This window comes from Eubalaena glacialis, chromosome 6, assembly GCF_028564815.1.
Source record: "Eubalaena glacialis isolate mEubGla1 chromosome 6, mEubGla1.1.hap2.+ XY, whole genome shotgun sequence".
Taxonomy (NCBI): Eukaryota; Metazoa; Chordata; class Mammalia; order Artiodactyla; family Balaenidae; genus Eubalaena; species Eubalaena glacialis.
In genome coordinates this window covers 46,709,103-46,735,442 of record NC_083721.1, presented here as the reverse complement: position 1 = coordinate 46,735,442, position 26,340 = coordinate 46,709,103, and the positions used below count along the sequence as shown (strand labels likewise).

At 36.8% G+C, this 26,340-nt stretch overlaps 1 protein-coding gene across 4 annotated transcripts in view; it reads right to left on the bottom strand.

The window, feature by feature from the left end:
- CRYBG3 (crystallin beta-gamma domain containing 3) overlaps positions 1–26,340 on the bottom strand; it is a 115,943-nt gene that overhangs the window by 39,594 nt on the left and 50,009 nt on the right. For 3 of the 4 annotated variants that reach the window (XM_061194038.1, XM_061194042.1, XM_061194040.1), the window contains 9 exons: positions 25,945–26,092; positions 20,742–20,878; positions 19,350–19,464; positions 18,159–18,194; positions 15,859–15,992; positions 12,268–12,394; positions 4,354–4,496; positions 4,122–4,248; positions 3,174–3,206 (listed from right to left, as the gene is read on the bottom strand). In XM_061194038.1, the coding sequence (XP_061050021.1) occupies positions 3,174–3,206; positions 4,122–4,248; positions 4,354–4,496; positions 12,268–12,394; positions 15,859–15,992; positions 18,159–18,194; positions 19,350–19,464; positions 20,742–20,878; positions 25,945–26,092 (1,000 nt within the window). Of the gene's footprint in view, positions 1–3,173; positions 3,207–4,121; positions 4,249–4,353; positions 4,497–12,267; positions 12,395–15,858; positions 15,993–18,158; positions 18,195–19,349; positions 19,465–20,741; positions 20,879–25,944; positions 26,093–26,340 lie in introns of those variants that run through there. The other variant, XM_061194041.1, reaches the window with a different exon arrangement.

Genomic DNA, 26,340 nt, shown 5'->3' with positions numbered 1-26,340 from the left:
GAGCATGGCTTAATCCCTACCAGCACCAAATGGAACTGTATGGAAGAAGAAAAAAACAACAGTGTATCACTGGTTTCCAAGGTGCCTTTTCACATATCTATCTTTTATCTTCTTTAGAACTACCCTTTGAAGCAGATATTATCACCCCTTTATGATGAAAATTTTGTAAAATCCTTTGTTTACTATGTACTTTTCATTTATGATATACAGAAATAGATGTAATAGTTCTTCAATATGACAAACTAAAACCTCAAGAACTTAATTACTGAACAACAGTTGTGCTTTCTCAATTTATTTCACAATATCAGAAAAATTTTTGAACGTAATTTTATTTATCCCAATGCTAAAATAATTTCTCTGAGAAACATTCTATCCTGTCTAAACAAGACTTTCTGCAGCCCTTTGGACTTCCCTCAAATAAATGTACTGATTGTTAAACAAAGAACAGTTTTGTTTCCACTCTCCCATTACATCACGTTGTCTCATGATGCAGTGCTATGTAGTTTTCACATCAATTACATATTCTATAATAATTTTACTTCCCTGTTTACTCATAGAAGGCTTTCTTTACCTAGGTAAGTACTCCCTTCCTGAGTATTTCTGGTCTCTGGATTCTATAAAAATGATCTGGTCGTAGTACCAAAAAAATGTTTTCCTCTACTGCTCTTAAATCTTACTGATATTTGACTAAAACTATTGTTTTCTTATCCTCCATACATGATAACAGTAACCACCACTGTTAAAGATCCTGTGATCGCTCTAAAATTCAATTTGGCCGAATTATCCAATAGAAGAAAATATTCAGTTGCTTTTTCTCAGCTAGAATCATGTATAAAATGGAACAGAGGCTCAGTACTTAAAGAAATCCAAACTTCTAATTATATTTGCAAATGGACTTTTAAAAGATTCCAGGAAAGAAAGGTCCTTGGTTGGGTCAAAGTGGGGAACTGGTTAGAATTTCTAGAGAATGGATGCCTGACTACAGCCTCTCTGGAAACGAAACTCACTTTTATAAGATTTAATCTAGTGAGATTTCTGATATTCAGGACTTGCTAAAAGAGAGAGATGAGGACATTATGAACATAATCCACATTCTGTTTGTTTTTTGTTTTGTTTGGGAAAAAATAAAAACAAAAATAAAATGCCAGCTGCTAACTATGAAGAACTCTATAATGATCCTGTCATTGTACCAAATATTGTGAGTTGGCAATCAGACTTGGTGATCAATCTTCAGCCACAGGAAAAAATAATCTTCTCAATAAAAGGTGGTGTTGTGTGTCCCCAAAAAAGACATACATCATCATAATATGCTTACACATCAGCAATAATATTTTTATTAGCACAACTCTCATGCTATATGTTAATTTCTACACACATATATCTTCTGGCTTTTCCCTTCTTAGGTTGCTTGAGGTTTCCTTTCAAATCACCAGCACACAAGAATTCCCTCTCTGACTTTAACTTGAGATGTAACTTCCTCCTTATACCTTAGATAGGGAAATTAACTACCCCATATGAACACAGCTTCTGCATTGTCAACCTGACTATCACAACTACTTGCGAGGGAGAAAATACCTTCTAGTTACTGAATGGAACCAGACTATCAGCCAAGATCTGTTTGTTTTTATTTGGGTAAGTGAAAACAAGCTAAACTTTCTGAAAATTTGGTCCAATGGAAATAATAAGGGCTTCAATACTGGGTAAACTAAGGAGGCTTTGTCTGCATGTTACCAAATATCCAGCTGTCATACACTAGTCAGAGACCTTTATTTCACAAGGCAGTGGCTGAGCTATACTGAGAAAAATAAGCAGGGCCAATTTCACTGGGTGTTTGCTGCTGCTTACTTTCTCTTCAAGTTGGATTGTAAATACTATAAAGAAAATCCTCTGAGCAATCTGCCCCAAACAAGGAAGTTCATAAGAAAGAACAGGGATGTAGGAGGGGGAGAAACAGAGCTTAAAAGAATGTGATTTTTTTATCTGCACTTAAAAAACTCAGAGAATGTGCAGTTTGGAATTATCCCAGTTTACCTCTTTATCTACTCATGTTGTGTTGATTCATGTGAAAAAGTGCTTTGAAAGTCCACAGTTGGAGTTTTCTAAGATTCAAAATAAAGATCTGGCAGGAAGTGTCTCCAGAACAGCAACTGAGTTATATTCAGAGAGGAAATGTTCCCAATAGCCCTGAGCTAATCGGAAAATAATAAAACCTGGAAGCACTGTGAACAGAATCACAGTTAAACTAAGCTGATTTGAAATATATAAACACTGACATGAACACGAAAAACACACACACTCAGAGAAAAAGATTCAGTGTTATGGAAAACTAGCAAATTTCAAATATTTAAAATTAATCATTGTATTTGGTTTTCTGAAGAATTTTTTCTAAATTTGTTATTTAAAATGAGACAGAGGAAGCGCTGTAACTCATCCCCTTTCTTTTATGGTTGTACTGCTCATATCATGATATATCTTTCTTTGACATAAAATCTTGGAATTAGATACTAAAAAAATGCCTCTTTTGCTACTTCTAGCTGTGTGAAATGACGCTTACTTAAATTCTAAATCTTTGCTTTCTCATTAATAAATGGGAATAAATCCTGACCTCACAGAGTTATTAGAAGCACTAAATAAGCACAATTTCTAGCCCTCAATGGATAATAAACAAACATTTAGGCTCCAGAGTATTACCCAATCCTTCAAACCATTAACACACTAGAAATAAAGGAGCAGGGTTGCAGTTTTATCAGTGCTTTTAAGAAATATGGGATTTAGGTATTAGAAATACATTTACATAATAAGCATGCCATTTCTCCATGGTAAGTCTGCTCCTCCACAGACAGCATAACGTACTGTGCTGAATATGAATGTGACACTGAAGAATGGATGGGCAACAGGAGAGAAGGAGTGGCAGAGGTTCAAAATGAACCCAAAGTGGTCAGTGCTGAAGCTCTAGTAGGAGAAAAAGAAAGGAACCGTGACAAATCCAGGCCAATATGACCAGTAACAAAGATGGGCACTCTTGTGCTCACAGGTTCCTAGGACGATAGAAACTGCCCTGCCATACAAACCCATAAAAGTTATCTGAGGAAAAGGGATAGACTTGAGAGAAAGGGCATACATTTTTAGTAAACAATTTAACAATTATAAGTTAAGAATATTTTTAAACATACCAAATGTGGAGGCTCATTTATCCCAAGTGGTTCCTGAAACATATATTAAAACATTTTAAAAATTATAATCATATAGTCACAGTTGTCTTTGAAAGTGCTGAAAATCTCCTTTGAAAAATGAAAAAATACATGGTCTGACCAATTTACTAGGTTCCTTGAACTGGTTAGGACCCTCAAATAACCTACTAAATTAGCTTATAATAATTTTAATGTTTATTACTAATTTATTTTGAGTAATATTATAGCTAGAAGAAAAATGTGCCCCAATAGTCCATTAGAAAGATAGAGTCTGAACTTGCCAACATTCTCTTTCCCATCACTATCTCCTGGGCACCCTACTGTTCTGCAGTGTTTGTTATTGACCACACTGGCCACACTCTTTCATAACTTCGTAATTTTGCACATGAGGAGATGATTCCCTCTTGGTGAGCTGCCTTTTCTGCCCCACTTCCCTTCCTGGCAAAATTGCTTTTATCCTCTAAGACATCACTCAATGCATCCTCTTCTTGAGGAGAGGCATGGTCCCAGCTCCCCAGGCTCTCCATTCTCCCTTCCCCTGGTCCCTCAGCACTGCCTACACACTTCATTTTCTCACTAGTCATACCATAAGCAATTGTGCATATATGCCTGTCTTCTCTAAGAGACTGAGACAGAGCAGTCTTATTCATCTTTCATCTCCAGTGATCAGTCCTGTCTGACACAGCAAAGGCACTAAATAAATGCTACGGAATGAATGAACTGATCAAATTACAGAGTCCCTAATCATCGAGGTGCTAATGCCATCTACTAGCTCTCTATGGAATCTGCCGAAATCCATATGCTGTTTCATTTTCTCTATCGATACATACAAAATAATCCAACAGCTCCACTTTATAAAAGCCTGTTCCATGTGTTCAATTGTATGCCATTACATGCCACTGGCATTGGTTATGTTCACATTTAACTCACCAGTTGGATAGGTCGTATTGACATGATTATATTATTTGATCCTCCCCAGTCAAAAAAGCATTTGTATTTCCCTTTCTCTAAAATGTACTGTTCTCCACAGAAGAACTTCTGCTGGTAGGCAACCCATCTAGCAAGATAAAAAGTAAAAAGAACTGAGGTGACACAGAATCGAGCAACCAATAATTTTAAACACCAAAGAAGCTCTAGGTTCTCAGAATAGGAGACAACTTACACGCCACTTTTAACGTGAATGGATCTTGTTTCACTGCCAAAACCCATTTCTTCTAAGTCAGAAATTTCCTGATTTGTAATGTCAATAAACTTCCCACTTTCTAGATCAGATTCAAACAGTGTGATAGAAGATTCTATGAAATTCTAAAAGGAGGAAGAGGAAAGTTTAGGAGAACAATGGTATTTTGTTTTATGGATTGCTGTATTTTAGCAATTTTCACATACCTGTGGGATAATTTTCACACAAATAAATCCAGGAAGAATTTTAAATGGCACTGAAAACAATTTTAATAGTCACTACTCCTATATACTTTAAAGAAAAAAATAAGTCTGAATTTACTTTAATCAGGAAAACACATTTTTATGAAATTGGAAATTAGTCAACAGTTAGTAAATTGCCAGGACTTACAGACTATCATATATAACACTAATTGTAAAGGAAACTAAAGTCTCACTTGTGCCTAAAAAGCAAAAGCCATATGAACCAAAAAGTAAACACACAATGTACTGTGGGCATTGTGGGAGAGGATTTTACGAGCTTAAATGTAACAGAAAAAATAAAATCTGCTTGACAAAAAAATTGTTTTTTAAAAATTAAAATCAGAGGACATCTCCGTATAGTCAGACGGCATATTTAAAACAAAAATAACAGAAAAATTCTAAGACCCAACTTGACAATCAGCAAAAGGCACCCATAATTCACAAAAAAGATTAATGTTAAAAACAAACAAATGTATAATTTCACTAGTAAAAATAAAGAAATTCAAATTAAAACAGATACAATTTCACTTTTTAAGTTAAGAAAGATCTAAAAACCCAGTTTTACCAGGGAACGTTCCTGGTGGAAATATAAATTTTACAGCTACTTTAGAAAGTAATTTAGATATATATTTAAAAGACTGAAATTGTTTATTCTTTGAGTCTGAAATTCCTTTTTTCTTAAGTTTCCTAAAACTAAATCATAGCCAATTCATATGCAAAGATGAATTATTTATCATAGTGAAAAGCTGTAAAAAGTGTAAATGTCCAAAAGATTTACAAACATAAACCTTTATGCATCCACTGCTTGATGGAATAAATACAACTAAGCAGAGTTTTTAACAAGCTAACAGTTAAAAATTATATCATACACTTACTACTGGCCAGGAGCTTTACATGCCTTATTTCCAACGTGATCATATTACTATCACTCCCATTTTACAGCTAACAAAATTGAGTAATTTGCCTGATATAACACAGCTACTGAGTGGCAGAGATTGAATTTGAGTCCAAATCTGTCTATTTGTCTACTCGAAACTCTTAATCACTGCCAGATATAAATGTAAGGATGAAACAGTAGGACAAAAACTAAAACTTATAAACTTGGTAAGATTACAAGTTCTCAAAAAACCCCCAACTTTCATCAAAAAAAGACTAGAAGAAAAAAAAGAAAACACCAAGAGTGGTTATCTTTGGGTCCAGAAGTTGAACAATTTTACCCTATATTTTTTTCAAAACTTTATAATAGGTATATTTTTAAATGGAAAATACAGAATGCATTAAAAAATGAAAAAACAAAACAAAAGGGACTTCCCTGGTGGTCCAGTGGCTAAAACTTTGCACTCCCAATGCAGGGGGCCCCGGTTCAATCCCTGGTCAGGGAACTAGATCCTGCATGCCCCAACTAAAAGATTCCCACGTGCCGCAGCTAAAGATCCCGTGTGCTGTAACTAAAGACCTGGCACAGCCAAGTAAATAAATAAGTAAATATTTTTTTTAAAAAACCAAAAAACAAAGACTCTTCCTTTCTGCCTACTATTTCATTGTTTGTAACTCAAGTCTTAGACCTACGGAAAAAAGTTATCAGCTTCTATACATCTCAAACACTATCAAATTTCTCATTATGATTATTATTATTATAAATATTATCTAAGATTTCTAGTATAACCATTCATTTTACATGAACAAGCAAAACAACGTCCAATAAAAACAAAGCACCTATGAGGAGAGAAAGAAAATACATTAAAAAAAAATTCTCTTGCCCTTACAACTTGTCAAGTTTGAAGGATTTAAAAACTGCTGACACAGCTGGGTCAAATTTCATTTGAAACTTTAAAAGATAAAGGCTTTTTACCAGAAATTTTTATTATAAAATAATTTCTAACCCATATTCGTGTTCTCAGTTCCTCCTTGAGAGTAAACATGTGGAAGCTGAGAACACCTGTCACCTTCATTACTTTCTCATGGTTCTTAAAAAAATGGGAGCAGGGTGGATTTACTCTTCATGACTCCCACCATCCCTCATTTTATTAATAGAACACTTTTCAAAACACTTGCACTTGTTATCTCTTTTGAGCTCCCTTAAACCCTTATTTTACATATATATGTGTATATATACACATATATATACATATACGTGCACATATACACATAGATGTCTATATCTATCTTGTTACAGATATAGATCTGCCATTTTCCAGATACAAATCTAGAATATACGTATATTAAAATCAAGGCTTCAACATCCTAGAAGAGATTTGCCTTAAGGTCTTTAGGACAAGCCTCCCCAATGACATTTTACAGCCTGGGCGCCACATCAACAAACCTGGTTATATTGACAACATAAACTTCCATCATCCAAGGAACATGAACATGCCTCCGTTTCTTGCAACCTGAAAGTGTGTAAATAGCTCCAGGCAGCTGTGAGAATACAATGCGGTAATGACAACTGAAGGCGCCCATCTGGGTCCTGGTCAGGAACTGGTATCAACAGCCGCCGACCAAGTCAGGCCCAATGACAATGGGCAGGTCTTCAGCAGCTCTCACACATGGACCCCTCCTCCCCTACTCTGGTGATTCTGGAACACTCCATCTCTGCTTTTATCTCCTCTGCCCCTACAACTGTTCTCTACTCCCTGTTAGGGTCGTAGGCATTGAATGGGGATAAGTTGACATAAAGCATGGGTCACTGCGTCACGTTGGAGTGAAACGGGACAAAGACAAAGATAATCACAGATATGTGCACATGTGCTGTGATTGTGCCTTTTCATTGAGAAATCACTTGTGTTATGGTGTCATGGACTTTACTTGAGCACTGATTTGCACAAACCCTACTGTGTGGGTCGTGGGAGAGTGGCAGCAGTGAGGAGGGTGAGCTGGGAAGCAGGCTGAAGGCACAGGCCATTTGGCAATGATGCAGCCGGGAGCTGAGCAGAGGAGGAGGGACCCACTGTCACAGGACCCAGTGCCAAGTACAAGTGCTGGCAGCACATGGGTTCACAAATAAATTTACTCATGTGGCTCGAGTTTGTGTCCTTCCTACTCTGGCTACCATTCCCAGAGACGTGGCCAAGGGCCACAGGAGACTCCTAAGTGACATCGTTCTCTTTTTTAATCTCCTGCTTTTGTTTATTCATGCCTTGTAGCTTCTGCCTTCCATCTTTTTCTAAGTGTGTTTCTGAGCCAGGCTTCTGGCTTTGACTGTCTCTGCATTTTTCACTCAAACCTACCAAATATACAATATCTGATCCAGTTGACTAGTTGCCATCAATATGGTGTCCCTGCTGGTCAGAGCTCTTAACTCCAAGCCAAATCCAGTCATCTGGGACTAAATCTCAAGGGTCACATGTAAAAAGTATGGGATAAAATATGCAAGAAAACACAAAAACAAAAAAACTTCTAACTGCCTTGCACATGAGGTGACTGCAACAGGACACAAGCCCTGTGAGGTTACTAGGTTACTATCATTCCAACTATAAGCACAATTACATAATATTTAAATTTATTAAATAACTTTGAAAGTCACACAGATTTAAGTGGAGCTCTGTTGCTCCAGAAGGATGAATAATGATGGAACAACCTCAAATCTGTACTCCATTTTATATTTTTAAAGCACTTAAATCCAATGAAAAATCTGGGTAGTCTAATATGGTCTCAGGTACAGTACTCCCCACTGTTAGAGCAAGCTAACGAGCCATTGCTTCAGGACCAAAAATAAGTCTTAAGGATCAGTAATTTGATTATTCTTAAATTCCATAAAATCCTTCAGCTCATTGGGCCCTGGAACTCTTACGCTACAACCCCCCGGGGTGGGCAGAGTAATACGAGACACCAGCGGAGATCTGGTGTATCCATTAATTTAGGAGACATAACAGTGTCTGCTGCATACCACCTGGTTTCAGAGATCTAAAAAGAGGCCCCAAGTCTGAAAATCTTAACAAAAGCAAATCCAAAAGTTAGGCTAGTATGAAACTGAGGAAAAACAAGCATCCCAAGAAAGTTTTATAGAGGAAGCCAAGGAATAAAAATTCCTTCTTTAATCCCTGGAATCTAAATACTGCTATATTCCTTCTGGTCCTTTTCGCTTTAGAAAATAATCAACTCCAAGTCAATATATCTGCTTGACTCATTTGGAATTAGAAACACATTTCTGGTTGTCCTCTCCAAAGCAATCCATGACGCAGATCACATTATCCCTAAGGAACACATCCAGGATCTGACCTTCGTAGATCCAGAGTGTTCCAGAGCCAGGACGTTAGAAGACTGCGTTGTGTTATGCAACTTTTCTATCTGTCCTCTGTTTATTTTCTATTATTTCAGCTTAGATCTTAAATGCAGTGCTTCACTCTTCCCAGGTTAGAGACCTCTGAGAGTCTACATGGGGAAAAGATGTCTCACATCAACTCTGCCTGCTAATCACATAGGTTGACATAGGTGACAACCCCAAGAGCTTTAAATCCTATTTCTAACAATACTGTATCATATACTTAAAATTTGCAAAGAGGGTAGATCTTATGTTGTGTCTTATAGCACAAAAAAATTAATAATAATTATAAAGAGGGCACGAGGAAACTGAGAGGAGACGGATATGTCTATGGCCTTGATGGTAGTGATGGTTTCATGGGTGTATACTTATCCCCAAACTCCTCAGTTGTATACAAAAAATATGTACAGCTTTTTACATGTCAATCATACCTCAATAAAGTGGTTTTTTAAAAAAGAACTCCTCCCCAATTATATGCTATACCTGGAGAGTGTAAAATATTTCATCTGAAAACATTTTCGTGAACATAAATTTATATTATAAATAATCTGAAAATTATGTAAATAATTATTTATTATACATGTGTATTAGTCTGCAGAGTAACTATATATTTATAGCTACAAATGAAATGCTAATAATCCTTTGGCTGAATGAGATTCCAGCTTTCCACTCTTGAAGTGCTTCAATTTTTTACTCTAATCATTCTGTAACAAAGGAAAATGGGTAATATGACATGGGCTCTAGAGTAAGACAGACTTGCCCCTCAAATCACAGCTCTACACTCGGGCACGGTACCGAACATCTTAGATCCTCAGTTTCTGTATCTATAATATAGGAATCGTGAGTCTCTATCTCTTCATTCTTGTGAAGATTAAGTGCAAGTATGCATGTAAAGCCATTAATAAGTACCTGAAAATGTTAGGATTATTATGAGGATTATGCTAACATCTTTACAAGGTAAACTAGTCCTAATTTTTTTTTTTTTTTTTTTGGTTGTGTTGGGTCTTCGTTGCTGCGCGCGGGCTTTCTCTAGCTGCAGCGAGCAGGGGCTACTCTTCGTCGCGGTGCGTGGGCTTCTCATTGCGGTGGCTTCTCTTGTTGCGGAGCACAGGCTCTAGGGGCGTGGGCTTCAATAGTTGTGGCGCACGTGCTTAGTTGCTCCGCGGTCTGTGGGATCTTCCCCGACCAGGGCTCGAACCCGTGTTCCCTGCATTGGCAGGTGGATTCTTAACCACTGCGCCACCAGGGAAGCCCCATAGTCCTAATTTTTAAAAAATCTAATTTAAAAAGATTTTCTTTGAAGGAAAGTCTTACTTATTTGTACAAAAACTGTGTCATCATTTTTGTAAATACCCAAAACTTCTGTTTGCAGAGGTAATTGACATGCCAATCTCTGCTAATTTTTCCAATGTATTTTATCATAGACTGTCTATATCAAATATCTCCTAAATTTTTAGCTACATAGTTATACAGTATGTTTTATTTTTACATTTTCTACTATTGGGAGAGTTCAACTAGTGAAATCTTGGGGTTTTGGTTTTTGTTTTAGTCACAGTCATCTTTGGAAGATACCATCATATTCACTGCTGAACATTTCTAGGAGCAACACTTCTACCCAACTCTTTTTTTTAAATCAGGAGGGAAAATTGTAAAAATTACTCAATACTTGGTGGAAGATGCTTTGAATCACAACCCTTAGCTTCCTCAACGCATGTGGTCACAATGACCTAAAAGAAAAAAAAGACTGTATCGTGTTTTGTCTGGCTTGCCTTTTAGTGCTCAAGTAAGGAGTAGCTATGTAGAGAAAACCCATGGCCCTTGTACATTAGAATTGTGAACTAAATACCTCAAAAGCTATCTATCCACTGCTCATGCAAACTCAGTGCCCAATCTTCAGTGGACTGTGCTACATTTCTTTTCGGTAGAACCGGTTTCCAACTCACTTTCTTACTAACAAGGATCATTCATGGAAAAAAAAAAAAAAGCTCTCCTGTTCCCTGTGCTTCTTCTCTCCCATTCGGGCTCCTCATGCCCGACCAGGTGAGGGTTTGTAACAGTGGTGTTGGTGGCCCCCGGCAGACAGAAACTTAAGGAACAGAGCACATAACCCCTGTGCTCATGCAAAGCCCACATGGACCCAATAATCACCCTTCACTTCACTATCAATTCCTTCTAAAGGAGGCTTTGAAGGCCATGCCAGATAGTTTAGAGTTTATATGGGTAAAGATTATTTTGGAAATACACTGCAGTGGTATAACTCCTGGATTATGAGAAACCATGCCCCTCTGAACACACTAAAAAAGTCTCCAGAGCCGGTCAGAAAAATGAGCAACATTTGATAAGCCCTGATATCCTGCAGAACTCTCTAACATCTATCTTCTCTTCCCTGTGCCTTCATCAGCTTCCGCCTGGAGTCCTGGAACATTCTAGACCTCCTGCTTCCAGGCTTACTTACCTTCTTCACCTCATGCCAAGAAGGTCAAGAAAAAAAGTGTGAACTCCTCAACATGGCACATAAGGCCCTTCATTATCTGGCTCTGGATTCATCTTCCCAAAGTTCTGCCTAATATCCTGATTTTGCTGCATTTCCAGAACACACCAGGTTCACTGACATGAGGGTTTCTCAACCTCAGCACTATTAGCATTTTAGGCTGATGATTATTTGTTGTGGGGGGCTGTTCAGTGAACTGCAGGGGTTTAGCAGCCTCCCTGGCCTCTACCCGCTAGATGTCAGTAGCATGCCATACCACCCCCCACCCCAAAGTCATAACAGTCCAAAATGTCTCCAGACACTGCCAAATGCCCCCTAGGTAAGATCACCCCCAGCTGAGAACCACTGGCTTACATCCTTGCCTTTTTATATGTTAACCTCTTGCTAAAACACCTGTCTTTCCTCTTCACCCTGTCCCAAAATTTCTTCACTTGGCTAACTCTCAAACTTGAAATTTCAACTCAGCTGCCCTCTTTTCCTCTCTACTTCCAAGGGGAAGTACTTGACCTTTCTCTGGGTATCCTGAGTACTTTGTGCTTAATCCAGTCATAGGAAAACAATAGCAAACATTTATACAGGTGCTATCTACCCTATCAGACTGCCTGCTCTGCGAAGGCAGGGACTGAGTCTCTGGCCACCATATCTCCAGCACCTGACACAATACATCTAACAAAGCAGGTGGTCAAAAACGATTATGGAATCAATGGATGAAAACTAAACATAAATATTCTATATTAATCATGGCAGTTAAGAAAGGCATGCACGTCACATAAGCCGTTCAGTTTAATGCTCTCAGGTATTAGAAACATTTTATAATCTTATGTTCTACCAGAGGTCATATCCAGTTTTCATGGAAAGCTAAAAAAAAAAATAGAAAATTAAGAACAAGGAGGCTAACTCACAGCTTGTAAGTACCGGAAAGACAAGATGGAACCACTTAACGCCCCACAGGCACTACTGTCTTCAAAATCTCCTTCTTCAAGCAAGAATTGCTGGCCTTTAAAATGTTCTTTTTCATAGGCAACCCACCTAGAAATACAGAGGACATCCAACTGAGTCATTAATAAAACTGCAGTCAAGAAAGCAAGAGAGAAAATCATAATAAAGCACCTAGTTGCACATCACCATATTTTAAAAAGCAACACATTTATTTTGCTACCATTTACAAAGACAAACAAATGGTGTATGCCTCATGGATCAATAGTTTTTATAGTTTGGAGGCTTTTCCCAACAAAAGGTTAACTGTTGTAAAATTGCAACAGAGGAACTCTCATTAAATGTTTGTGGCATGACCCGATACCACATCTCAACGTGGTCGGAGAATAGTTTGCCAAGTAAAAAATAATGGAAAGCACAAATAGCCAATGAGAAATATTGCAAGCCCACACTGAGATTCAAAGATAATCAGTCTTATTTTTCTGATTAAGCCCTGCTGGAACCACAGAATGATTACTATATTAAATAGTTATTTAGGGTTTAAATCACAGGAACCTGTTACCAGCTTCAGATCTGAAACACATTACAGGTGGGTTTAGCAAGCAAGAAATGGGAAATGCGACTGGGCTGGTATTAGCCCTCGTGGCCTAAATATATACAAAGACTTCTATAAATATGTATGGGTAGGAAATGTTGCTCCCACTAGTTTATCAGTGGTGATAATGGAAACTGGAAGCACTGTGGCAGTCTTTCCAGGGACACAGGTTTCTTGACTTCTAAAATTATCAGTACAGAACACTGATAAACACCGTTAGTCATTAGTCCTCCAGAAAACTTACCTTTATTTGGAGCAATCCACAGTAGCTAACACAATGTGGGCATAGATGGTTCAAAACACACGTTGACCTGCTTAAATCTGCCTTCAGCTGGCACTGTGTAACTAGAGTGGGACCCCCTCCAATGGGGCAGATTTCAAGGGTGACTATTTTGGGCTCCTGGGTTGGGGACCTCTGAATTCTGGAGCTTGACAAAATGAAGCCAGGTAGGGCTGACTACGATTATTTGGGGAAGATACAAAAAATATTCCAAAGAACCATTTTCATAGGGTACAAAAATAACAGTAGCCACTCAGTAATCATAAACCTGTCTCCAATTTCCTTAGTGCATATGGCAGGGAAAGGGTCCACATGAGTTGGAAAAAACATTTTATACAACTTTGTTAATTTGTAATATATAAAGAAACTAACATTATTTTATTCTTAAACTATTATGTGAAAATAAATTTCATAAGAGAACTTTCAAATTCTAAGTTTATATAAATGTGGCTATTCGAAACATGCTTTTAATACACCTGAATGGGAAAAATAATATAAGATATAGAAGATCTAATATTAAAGGACAGATCAATAATTATTACATAATGACAGTTCAAAAATCTTCTGCCCAGCTTTTCTCAATAGATTAAGTTTTGATTAGTATTTAATTTATATATCTATCTGGGATATTTAAAAATAGATGTTATCTGAGAAAAATTAAGACACATCAACCTCACTTTCCCTAGATTCCTCGAGACAAGACAGAGGTGAGGAAGAGTTCCTATTACTTACAGATAAAGTTCAAAAGTTAAAAGTGAAAATAATGAAACAAAACAAAAAAATAGTAGAAATAGTGAAAAAATAACGAAGTCAGCTGTTCATCTTTAAATTAGGACATCACATTTTTCTCCTGCAGGTGTCATATAAAAAATGAAAGTGTGTATACTGTTTTACCAGCCATAATATTTTGAGATTTTTATAAAATAACTGCAAATACACTTAGAAAATAACAATGCAAATCACTATATAGTTAATGATAAAACCATTCAGATCCTAAAGGAAAGAAAAGGCAAAAAATATTTTATAGCAGGATTAACAAGAAGCATGTGTGTCCACAGATCAGAGAACACTGTAACTAAATACAACACAATAAAAATTTGTTTATCTAAAAGAGAAGTGTTTTTCAAGCCTCTAATAAATTTTTAAAATTCAAAGATAAGGAATTAGCTGATTACTAATATGTCAGACTGAGACAGGCTGGAACCTGGGACCCTTTGCAGTGCTGCAATGCTTGAACCTGAACAAACCTCTCCTGGAACAACAAAATGCAAAGAAACCCTATGGCACTAAAAATAACTGAGTACATGTGCAGTTGGGGCAAATTCTGGACAAAAGATACAAAGAGACCAAAAAACCCAACTGCCACTTTTGAAGTGCCTGGAGCAAAGGCAGGGGGCTGGGGAGCAGAGGCAGGGTACTGCCCATGCCCCCTGCACACAACACCACCTAAGGGGCAGGCAAACTACCTAAGCCACCCCTCCGGCTCGACCCCTGGACACACCCTTACCCTTACCCTCACCCCATATAAGGAACAAGCTCGCCACCCGCTCAGGGAGTGAGCAAGCAAGGGAATCTGTTGTTTGTTCTCTCTCCCCCCTGCTACAGCAGGGGCCCCAATGAAGCCTTGCCTGAATTTCTTGTCTGCCTCCTATTGATTAAAGAGGCCAAGAACCCTGGTCGGTAACAAGACCAATTATGGACATGACCTACATATCTAACGCATTGCATACTCTCTTATATTTCCATTTTGGCTAGTGTGGCCATTGCTTGATTTATTGTCAGAAATTGCAAAGGTTAAGTCTCTAAATGTAGACCCTTGACTGATCTTAAACAAGTTATTTAACTTCTATGAATAAAATATTTGAGTAGCATCTTTTGCTAGAATAGCATGAACAAGTTATATGATGTTACTACTGAAAATAATAAGAGATATCAATGTTTAAATTAAAATAAACCATCATTCCAAACAATCCAACCTATCAACAGAGAGACTAACACAATGTGTCTGAAGGAATTCTAGCACTGAGTTGACAATGGCAAATAAGCTATGAGGAAGGCTTCTTCTCTATGGTTTTACCTGCCAGGATACAAATACAGAGGCACATCCCAGGTGCAGTCATAGATTTTCTGGGGTTCTTGCCCCAGTAGCTGCCAACTGAGACTGGGATAGTAGCATGATGGTTACACTTGGATTTGTACTTAGAAGTTCTTAGGGAGCTTTCTTAAAACAATGCAGGGCCAGAGGATAACCAGTGTCAAGAATCCTTGACTTTGTAAACACACAATCCAGGCTACTTCTTTAATGAGGGAGGACTCATTGCCAAGATCCTCAGCACAGAAAGTCAACTAAGGTAGAATAGGGGGTAAAAATTGGGGCTCTCATTCATGTGCACAATCTGTCAAAAAATAATTTTATCTTGCAATTCTTATATTCTATATTGTGTTTAGAAATACTGTTTAAGTTTTAGACACTGTTTTCTTCACTTAATCCATCTCAAAATCTCTAATACTAACAAGAGTTCACAGGAAGCTGTCAGTAACTACTATTTTTTATTTCCTACATTTCAGAAGGGATGTATATTTTTAGACTAAGGTAGGTTGTTTTTGCTCTGCTTAGCACATTTTTTGTGCCGATCTTCAAAAATGGACAACTGAATCACATATTGAAAATATAACACTCACACTCCACCGATGACACGAATTGATCCAATTCCATGAAAGGCTACATCATTTTTTAAAAAATTAGGGACAGAATCTACATGTTCACTAAACTCTTTGGCCTGTCCATGGAAGTGAGGTTTTTCATAAATAATAACCTGAAAAATATGAAAGAAAATTACTTAGCATGCTCATATTTTAGAATAGATACATACTGATTTACTTAAGTGACACTAAAGGCCACAACCTGAATTAAGGGCCACTGTCCATTTTCTTCATTAATATATACTCAAAATATAGCACACTGTCTGACATTCACAAGGAATATGTGAGTCTTTACCATCATAAAGCTAAAACATCTTGATAATATGTTTCTCTCGTATCACTATACTCAAGTATGATTACATTGTTCTAGTTACCCAAATCCTAGGACCATCTCATGGAGTAAACTGTCTTATAACTGGTTCTTGAATTATCTTTCTATGTTTTTCTCTCTGTTCAAAATCTGATACAGACCTGCCTTACATTTATTTAATTTCCTCTATAAGAAATAAAAACTCTCTAGAGGTTCCAGGGCATAATGACAAATTATCTACTGGTTTGAGAAAACATGCTGTTTCTTGTAGCACTGCTTGTATGGTCACTACTAATCATTGAGAAGAATTAGATACGCAAATTCCTGAATTTAAATACAAACCTTCCTAAAAGTTTGAAATGATTGAAAGAATTTTGGTATTTTTCTTGGATATTTGGTTCAAACGGGGGAGGAGGGAATGTAGTAGGAAACAGATTTCTAGCATTTCATTTACTTCAAACTTGGATTGGTACAAGTGCTTCTCTTCTACCATTCTGATGCTCTTTACTTCCCAAACACAAGCTGCCCTTAGTACAGGAAAGTGAGAAGAGTGATAACAGCGCTCATCTATTCATACTCTTACCACCTGGTCCTATTTATGGCTAATGGCATAATTTGTGTACAATTGGCAAATAAGACCCATGCTTAGACACACTGAACCAGCAAGTTATAGCTTCTTTATTAAAAAAAAAAAAACTGAGAACATTACACAGACTGAAAAAAATATGTAGTACTGCTCCTGCTGTTTTCTACGTATTAAATTTTCAGAGTGTTTATTGGAAGTGATGAAGTATTATTTGGGTTTAATACATGATACATATGCTGAACACATTCAAACTAAGTAAGAAGCAATAATTCTTTGATGAGTAAGTCATAAGCCAACACCTAACAACTTGAAAATTGTGACTATCTGGGATAGCTATTCCTTTCACACACCTCTACAACCTGTCAGACTCCCAGCCTGTCGCACCTAAAGTTCTCATTCAGCAGACAAGGAGATTGAGACATCACTCAGGGAGTGTCACAACTAACTGTGTCGCAACTAATTCTGCATCTGTTACGTCACTGGTTCGAAACCTTGGCTGCATGTTAGAATCACCTAAGAAGCTTTGAAAAATTTTAACCACACCCCAGACCAAAAAAGTATCTCTTCCAGTGGAACCCAGGCATAAGTATTTTTTTAAAACTCACATATGTATGATTCCAACATACAGCCAAGGTGTATTAGAGACAGTCAGATACTAAGTTTTAAAAAACTCCATCTATGTGATTGAGAGAACAGTAGTCAATTCCACAAATTAGGAAGCCCAGAAATGGGGAAGCTGGAGGAGTTGTGCCTTGTTTTGGAGGAGAGGAGGATGAATCCCTGTCTCCCTGCCTGTCTCTGGAAATGCTGTAACTTAATTAAACAGAGGTTTTCTTCCTATCTCTCTTTACAATCATTTTATAATTCCATTTCTTTTCCTTTCCCAAAACGTACTTAATCCTGGCATTACTACTACCCCAGATTTCATTGCCTCTACCGTTCCCTTCAGATACTCATACTTCAAACTGACATCACCTGATAGGAGCTGCCTACATCTCCTTCCGATCATCCTTGATCTCCATCCTCAGCATCACTCCCAAATGCCTGCCAGGTATTTCCACTTGAATGTCTAGCTATCACCTCAACCACTCCACAAAACAAATATCAAACCTATCATCTTTCCACCCTGTTAGGAGGTACTTATTGGGTCTGACTAGGTTGTCAGAACAGACCTCCACCTTTGCATACTGAGCCCTCTCCTCATTCAAGCCTGGGCTCTCAGCAACCACTGTGTGCAGTCACTTCCCACCACCCCAATACGCATTAGCTAGCTATTATTAGCATACATTCAGGTAATCATTTTTTTTATTTTAATAGTCCAAAATACTTAAAGATTAATACTCAAACTTTTTAGCCTGCTACCAAAGTGTGTTTAAGACTCACCTTTAAGTTCATAGGCATTTCCACTTTCAGTCCACCCTTAAGATGACAAGAAATTTTAATATTAGACATATACATATTTAAAATACTCAAAAGTAACTAAGTGATGTATGTAGGTTATATAAAAATCTGATTAGTGAAGATTACATACCAAATTTAAGTTGTGTATTTTACAATTTAAAAATTTAAGTAGAGAACTCTACAGTGGTCAAAATCAAGTCAGACTACTCTACATCAGTGTAGATGGGGTAAGAAATCTTAAAAGATACTTTCCAGAGTATAACCACTACAAGGAAGGAAACCAAACTTAGTGCTTAAGTACATGTGACCCATTCAAGATTTAATCCCACAGCAGAGTGTCTCAAAACAGCGGAGTTGTTAGTAGATTTAAAACTTTCATTTGGCAGAGTAGATTTCTAAACCACTTAATACTAAATTTCTTCTCTACAATTGCTTGGGCTTTCTACATTAGAGAGAGCACTTCCTCTTCCAAGTTCTATCAACACTTCGTATCACACTTACTATCTTTGTGACCACATGGATGTAGAGCATAAAAGGTAACCCACTCCTCACAAAAGCTCTAGTTTATAATTTCCTTGTTTCCAGTGCTACTCCACACTGTGATATTCCTTAAAATTTCTCAGTTTTTCCTGTTGTGTTTTTTTTTTAAAGGCACACCACAACCATAATGGTTTATCACATAGAACCATTTAATTGAAGTTTGCCCCTCAAGTAAAAATGTTTGCAACAAAATAAATCATTAATGCAGGCATTTATTACTTTTAAGAAAGCAACCATTGACAGAACTGCCCATTTATTATTAATGCTGAACTTATCATTCATTACTGCAATGGAAGAGTATAATTTACAACAAGCAATTTTCTAATAAGCATCAAAAAAACAAATACAGAACTTTTTAAAGTATGCAAAATTTTCACAGAATACTACTATAAGGAAACTGCTTGTATTGTGATAAATTTAGCACAAAGTAAATTCAGACATCTGTCTTCTAGAAAACATTAAAATATTTTCACACACACTGAAAGAAACAGAAAAGCAATGTATGAATAGTTTGCCCATTCAGTAGTATACATATACATTTCTCAAGACCGAGATGCATGACCAATCATCACAGCTATCTTAATTCTGAATTCATGGACACTTGGGAAAATGCTTCTTTTTAAATCTGCTTACCATTTGAAGTGGATGCAACGATTTCATTTCTGCTGCAGAAATCTCAAAGAGGCCATGGTCTTCCTCCAAAACTGTAGCTTGCCCCTTGAAATTAATATCCGGGTAGGCAAGCCAACTAAATAAGAAATGAATGGTTGGTTAAAGTATAATAGGAATACCTTAATCTGGTTCTGTACGAGTTGAAAGTTTAAAAAAAAAAAAAAAGCTACAAAAAGTAAAAGAAACCTCTGTCACAGAATTACACTAGTAAAACACATTCAAAGTGACATTGCCAGATAGCATATGACAATGAGTTAACAAGTTGTTAAGTACTTACATTCAGATACTATCCTAAGTTTATTATATGTTTTCCAAGCACTGGCATTGCTTTCCTTAGAATTTTCCAATATTTAAAAGGTGTGAAACCTTTAATTCAATTAGGATGTAACTGAAAAATAAAAACCATTCCACTATATTCCATTCTTTTTTAAACTAGGACAATAAGAGGTAGGGATTCCACTAAGCATTTTATACCTTTGACCCACAGTTTTAGAATCAATATCAGTTCTTGGGCTGCCTCAGGAACAGTATTTGAAGTAAGATTCCTAAAAGACCCATTTAGCAACCAGCTAAACTTGATAATTACAGACATTTCTCAGGATCGTGTCAATTACTGGGTCTGCCCAACAGTTCTAATCTACACTTGGGGGAGATGAAGAAAGATGTCCAACAGTGACCCCCAAATTCAACACTAACCATCTTCAGAGCAGATGAAAATGCTGAAAGAGAGAAGGATCCATGTTGAACCAGGCATCACAAAATTTATGATTTAAGCCAGTCTGGGACTGAATTAAGATTGAATTTAGATCCATAGTCCTGAAGATACCTTTGGAATCAGAAAGGCCTAGTATCAAATCTAATGCTTACCAGCTGGTAGCCTGGGACAAGCCACTTAATTTCCTCATTTATGACATGAGAGTAGCTCTACCTGTCTTCCAGGAATAGAGGAGTAATAAAAAAGTGCCATGTCCCTGGTCCTACGAAGGCCCTCAATAACTATCAGCACTGAGACACTCTACAAATAGCTCAGGCTCCAGAATTTTAGGCCAGGGACATGTATTTATTTCTCAGTCCCACAGTCTGGTGGATGAAAAGACAATGGATGCATCTATCAAGAACTACGTCTGAGAATCTGTATCTGCTCCTGTGAGTCATATATCAAAGACTTAATTGGATCCGAAAAAAGACAGGATCTGTTGTAATCCCTGCAAAAGTCTTTCTTGGGTATCCAGAAGTATAAACAGTAAAATTAACTAAAACTTCAGAAATGTGTATGTCACCAGTTGAAACATTAAACAACAAGTTAACTTTGGTAACCAGCAATCACTGTAATAAAGAGAAACGGATACGTACACTCCTGACTTCACAGTAAAAGACACAGATTTGGGAATATTCAGCTCTTCCAAATTGGGGACTGCTCGCTGTAGGTAGATAGGACAACATGCTGGGTCAGACTGTGGGCAAAGTTCTATCTCTGGAATGCTGCAATCCTGAAAAAAAAAATTGGCTTTGAAATATCTAGAGACACACACTCCAGTATTCTCAACACCCTGGACATGCAGTTACAATTATTCTCATTGTTCAGTTGAATTTCTATCCAAAAACAGCCTAAAGGAAGTACTGTTTCTCCTTACCAGTCTGTTAAAATAAATTTTTCTAAGGAGTTACGTTGATAACATGAAAATTATAAATATTATTGATTGAAAAAGTATTACTCCAATTCTCTCTGCTTTGTTTTTAAACGTCTTGCTCCATTAACCAAGGTTCCGATTTACCAAACTATCTGAGTGCCAAGAGTCTGTAAGCTTTCCTTCTTAGAAGCATAACAAAGCCATAGGGAGGAAGGGAGTTAAATAAAAGCTGATCTCATGGGGAACATAAAAAATAAATAACAGAGAGGCACTGCTCCCTCAGCATGTTATCCAATTTACATTGACAAAAGAAATAGGAATTAGAGGTGAGGGTAAAGGAAATGTTTTCCTACTTGTGGTATTTATTTTCTTTAGTACAAGTTGGTTTGAAGAAGAAAGGCATTATGAAATTTGAACCTATACTCCATTACACATCCACAGTCACCATGTCCTGTCAAACTTTCCTTTAAAATTTCTACTGTCAAGGTTCTTCATCAAGGCCAAGACTTTGATTATGGGCCTAGACCACCAGTCGAGTAAGCTTACTCTTTATACAGCTGGGCTTGTGAGAACACCACTTCCCTCATCATACTCCTTGGCTCAAGACCCAAGCATTTCAAATTTATATTTCTGTTTTCCTTTCTATAATATGGCAACAACCCAGTGAGCTATACTAACTCCCCACAACTCTTCAGTCATACTGGTATCCATACTACCTCTGCTTCTGGCCTCGCTAAGCTTTGTAAATGTTTCCCTTATTGTAACTAAAGACAGAATTTTCTGTATTATTACTTACGAAAATCTTAAATTTTATCGGAATATAGTTGATTTACAATCTTGTGTTAGTTTAAGGTGTATAGCATAGTGATTGTTATATATATATATATATATATATTCATTCTTTTTCAGATTCTTTTCCCACATAGGTTATTACAGAATACTGAGTGGAGTTCCTTGTGCTACACAGTAGGTCCCTGTTGGTTATCTATTTTATATACAGTAGTATGTATGATAATCCCAAGCTCCTAATTTATCCCTCCCAGCCACGTTTCCCCTTTGCAAACCATAAGTTTGTTTTCGGTAGGCAAGTCCTAACTCAAAAAAGAGCTGGGACGAAGTGAGAGAGTGGCATGGACTTATATATATTACCAAATGTGAAATAGATAGCTAGTGGGAAGCAGCCGCATAGCACAGGGAGATCAGCTCGGTGCTTTGTGACCACCTAGAGGGGTGGGATAGGGAGGGTGGGAGGGAGACGAAAGAGGGAGGAGATATGGGGATATATGTATATGTATAGCTGATTCACTTCGCTATACAGCAGAAACTAACACACCATTGGAAAGCAATTATACTCCAATAAAGATGTTAAAAAAAATAATAAAAAAAATTTAAAAAAAGAATAATGGGAGAGACCCCCCAAAAATAAATTAATTTTAAAAAATACCTTATCATTTCTTAAAGAATCAAAACCACAATTATTTTTCTCTTCTCTAAAACTACAGATGTGCTTCTGTCTGAACACACAATCTCTCTCAGTAATCATAAGTGTTTAATTACAAAACTCAAGTTTCAGTAGCATAATTCTTATCTAAGACATTGTGAAATTCAAATGATTGTGATTTAATGAAATAGGTAAATGCAATAACAATTAGAGGTGACATTTATTAGACTAAACAATTATATTTTTATTATAATCTGCTTTGCAATTTTAAAACTGCAATTTTCTGATTTTTTAATCTTTCTTCAACCTGAGTTCTCTTATTAATCATTCTTATTAATATGTAAAAGCAAGCAAATTGATACATCTTGTTTTCAGAAAGTTAGTTCTAAAATGCAATATTGTAAAAAGGTATAACCTAAAATATCCTTTAAAGTATAAAAGGTATATTTCCTTCTAAAGTTTCATTTAAAAAATAGCCAGAAATCTCCAGAAGTCACCTGCCAATCTTCAAGACTCTTGTTTGCTATTAAAAATAGAGCTCTAGTAACATTATTTAAAATGCTGCCATACTAATGTTCCCCCAGGGATCTGAGGTACAGTAAAAGAATACATAACTAAGTGTCTCACACAAATAAGTTTCCTCTGCATTGTGTTATACAAACAATGTTTGGGTGGTGTATTTTAAAAGGGAAAAAGCTAAGAGGCATGAGTCTACCACAACACAGAAGGAAACAGATAATGGAAAAAGCATAATGATGGCTAAAAAATTGAAAACAAAAATAAGAATGCTTATGTTCTCAACTATCTTTACTAGAGGACAAATTTTTTTCTCTAGTTGACTGAAAAAGATTTCACTGATAAGTTCTATTTTCTCCATGGTGGCTATTCACAGAAGTAATGTCTTTTGCAAGATTTGTATAATTCTTGACAGACAAAGGCAGTAAACACTAGCAACTGAAGGGCGCCTTATAGTAACCTAGCAACAATAAGCAGTTTACTCTTAGTAGAATTTATATGGCTTCCTCCCAGACTTTTCTAGTCATGATATACTTTATAATATCTTGGTGAAATCTACAAGCGTAGACTATTAAAGCAACTAGTAGGAATGGAGACAAAGCTATAGGAGAGAAACAGGGTGGGAATGAATTACAAAAACAGTAAGAAAAACTTGCCTCCACCTTACATGAAATACCTTCAGTCCCTGATCTAACAACAGATCTCTCTCTTCTCAGCTCATTAATGAGGGCACAACCTAAGTAACTCCTGAAAGAAGGAAACGTCATTCTTTGAAAATAAATATTAAATGCATAATAAACAGAGTAATGCGCAATATTCCTTTTTTCTATTTGAGAAAAGAAAGCACTTGACTCAAGACTCACTGCACTGCTACCCCACCTCCAATTATTTCCACTGGGGGCAAAGATGACCCTTGAGCAGAATCTACAACTGCTGATGACTGATGGCATCTTCTGTTACTTCCTCTATCTATTCATGGCAAAACAAAGACATCATGAAAGTATTTTCTTTAAAGAACATTAAAAGTTTGACTACTCAGATTAGAGCCACTAGAAGATGATGAAACAAGATAAAGCTGGCGTAGGCCTAGGTGAATTTGGAATGGCCGCCTTGAAGATGAAAATATCGATAGGCAGAATTTTGACAAGGTGGGAGAAAGGAAGCAGTTTGATGCCTGACTCTTGCTTTGTAAAATATTTAGAACAATGCTAATGCTTTTTCCATTCAATGCTCAATAGTTTTATTTTCCTTCCTCACTAAAAGTTGCTAGCATGTCCAAGACAAGTGGGCACTAACACTGCAATTTAAAAAATGACTCCACAAACAAACAGTGGAAGAAGAAAAAAATGCAAGTATGACTTATTCTTTCTTATAATATATTCGAAGCAAATGGCGGAAGTGCAAATACCCATTTATATACCCAGGCTCAACAGATTGAATTTTTGTTTGATTTTATTGTTGTTTGATTCTGGGTGGAGGTTGCTGCTTACAATACTTTATTCATCTTTTTTTTTTTTCCCCCACTAGGCCTGGCACAGTGCCTGACATTCACAAGGCAGGCACAAAACCACACATTATTTAAATCTTAGAAGATTCCACCTACAAACTAATTATCTGTTTCAAGGAATTTCTAGTGAGTTAGCTAATTATGTGAGCACTCAAATGCTGCTTGCTGAGCTGAACTGCTTGCAATTAGATTTTTCAATGAAAACTAACACTGCCCTCTATGTTGCAGCCATCAATCTCCCTGAAGTACCAGCAAGCCACCAACATTCACCTCAGTATCTGACACATGTGGCTCTGCTAGGGACTCCCTCACATCCCCCGTGCTGCCTAACTCCTGTTCACTCTGTCAAGATGCCAATCAGGTACCACCTCCTCCGGGTGAGGTACCTCTTCTTCGAGCACCTGTAGGGCCCTGCATAGTACTTCTCACATCATATGGTCATGTGATTCAGCTGTCTCTGACCTAGACTCTGAGCAATCTGAAGTAAAAGACCGTACATCACTTGTATTTCTATTCCCAGTGCCTATCACAGTATTGGGTCCAAAAGAAGACACAAACATTTGTTAGGCACAGGTTTGTTTAACAGTTTTGCAGAAGGTATTAATTCATGCAGACACTCCTTTATGGTAATATGAGTTTTCCTGTATGCTCTCTTATTTTTCTGTATGCTATCTGCAACTATCAAGGGTTAAATAATGTTGATTCAAGTCATCATGATAGGGTCCACTCCAATTTAGACATTTTTAGCATATAAATGGAATCTCCATAATTTGAAAAATATATATGTCTGCGACTGTCACAGGAGTAACTGCGCTAAATCATGTACTACATTACTGCTGAAGGAACTCTTAAGAACACATGGGAGAATTCTGTCATTATCACTAACTCACCCCTCCTCTAAACCACCAAGGCACTTCCCACAAAATATTTCATTATATGGCAAGACCTTCCTCATCTTAGTATTAAATAATATTTTCTAAACAGAAAATAAAAAAGCAACACTTTTTCGTTTCCTCTCCCCATCCTTCCTTCTCTAATTTCTTCTAACACTCGTCTCTCTCCCCCTTTCTCATAAACACCACACACTCACACACACACACACACACACACACACACACAGAGCTACAATGAATAGAAATCTACCACTAGAAAAAGATATATTTGGAAATATCTTATCCTAAAGATGTCTGGATGGTATACTCCTACTACTATTAAAAATACATATATATATTACAACATGTAACATTTTATGTGCCAAATTACATGTAATATTTTAAATTTTCATTCACTTAACACTTTATACATATCTGGTCAAAAAATTATCAATATGATAATGAAGATTAATAAAATTAGCACAAATATTAGCAACCATTTCTAAGCATTGCTGGACCAAAGTACAGCTTTACTACATGACAAACAAAACAAAATAAAAAATAGGGATAAAATCAACTGTTCCATTACCTTTAAGACACGTTTGATAGACCCCAATACAAAGTTTCTTTGTGGATGTTTTCTGTTCTGAAGGATCCAGTCACGATTTAACACCTTTTCCCCTTCTTCTAGTACACATTTCTGACCTTGGAAATGTGGTTTCTCATATAAAATCCAGCTGAACAAATATGAAAGCATGATCAGTTATAATTAATTTTCTAAGAAACGAGGCATAAAACAAATGATACTTATAATTCACAGACCATCTTCTCTACTTAAATTTTAATATCTGGGCTATTTTCCACTACTAGCATATAATCCTATTTTGAAACAATGATAAATACGCTAATGTAAGGATAAGCAAAGAGTGAAGAATAAAAGTGCACAGAACTTGGAAGTAATACTTCCTGAACACAGCACCACAGT